General features: G+C 63.8%; 1 protein-coding gene across 1 annotated transcript in view; it reads right to left on the bottom strand.

Moving 5' to 3' along the window:
- The window catches only part of DNAJC9 (DnaJ heat shock protein family (Hsp40) member C9), a 7135-nt gene extending 6947 nt beyond the window's left edge, over nucleotides 1–188 (bottom strand). Inside the window, exon 1 of the mRNA XM_015818107.1 lies at nucleotides 3–188. Coding sequence (XP_015673593.1) covers nucleotides 3–182 — 180 coding nt within the window. The 5' untranslated portion in view covers nucleotides 183–188. The remainder of the gene's footprint in view (nucleotides 1–2) is intronic.
- Between the last annotated feature and the right edge of the window lie 215 nt (nucleotides 189–403).

Consider the following 403-nt stretch of genomic DNA (forward strand, 5'->3'; position numbering starts at 1 on the left):
ACCTGGAAATGCCGGGTGGCGCGCTCCTTATCAGCCGGGTCAGCGCGGTCGGGATGCACCCGGAGCGAGACCCTGTGGTAGCCACGGCGGAGTTCATTGGCCGACGCCTCACGCCTCACGCCCAGCACCTGGTACAGGTCGCCCGCACCGAAGGCCTCCCGGCACAGTTCGAGCAAACCCATCTTTTTTTTTTTTTTTTCTTCCTCCCGCGAAACCGCCCTGGACTCACGGGCGCGCACTCGCGATTGCGACCCCGCTGCTTCTCCCACCTCCCCGCTCGGCAGCGCGCGCGCCCGGCTTTCCCGCCACTCGTGCCCCTCCCCTTTTACTTTACGGCGCGCGTCAGTAGATGTCGCAAACAAAGGGAGTCAAGGAAATCAAAGGACCGGGAGCGTGAACCGTA

Source organism: Protobothrops mucrosquamatus, unplaced genomic scaffold, assembly GCF_001527695.2.
Source record: "Protobothrops mucrosquamatus isolate PMUCROS unplaced genomic scaffold, P.Mucros_1.0 scaffold681, whole genome shotgun sequence".
NCBI lineage: Eukaryota > Metazoa > Chordata > Lepidosauria > Squamata > Viperidae > Protobothrops > Protobothrops mucrosquamatus.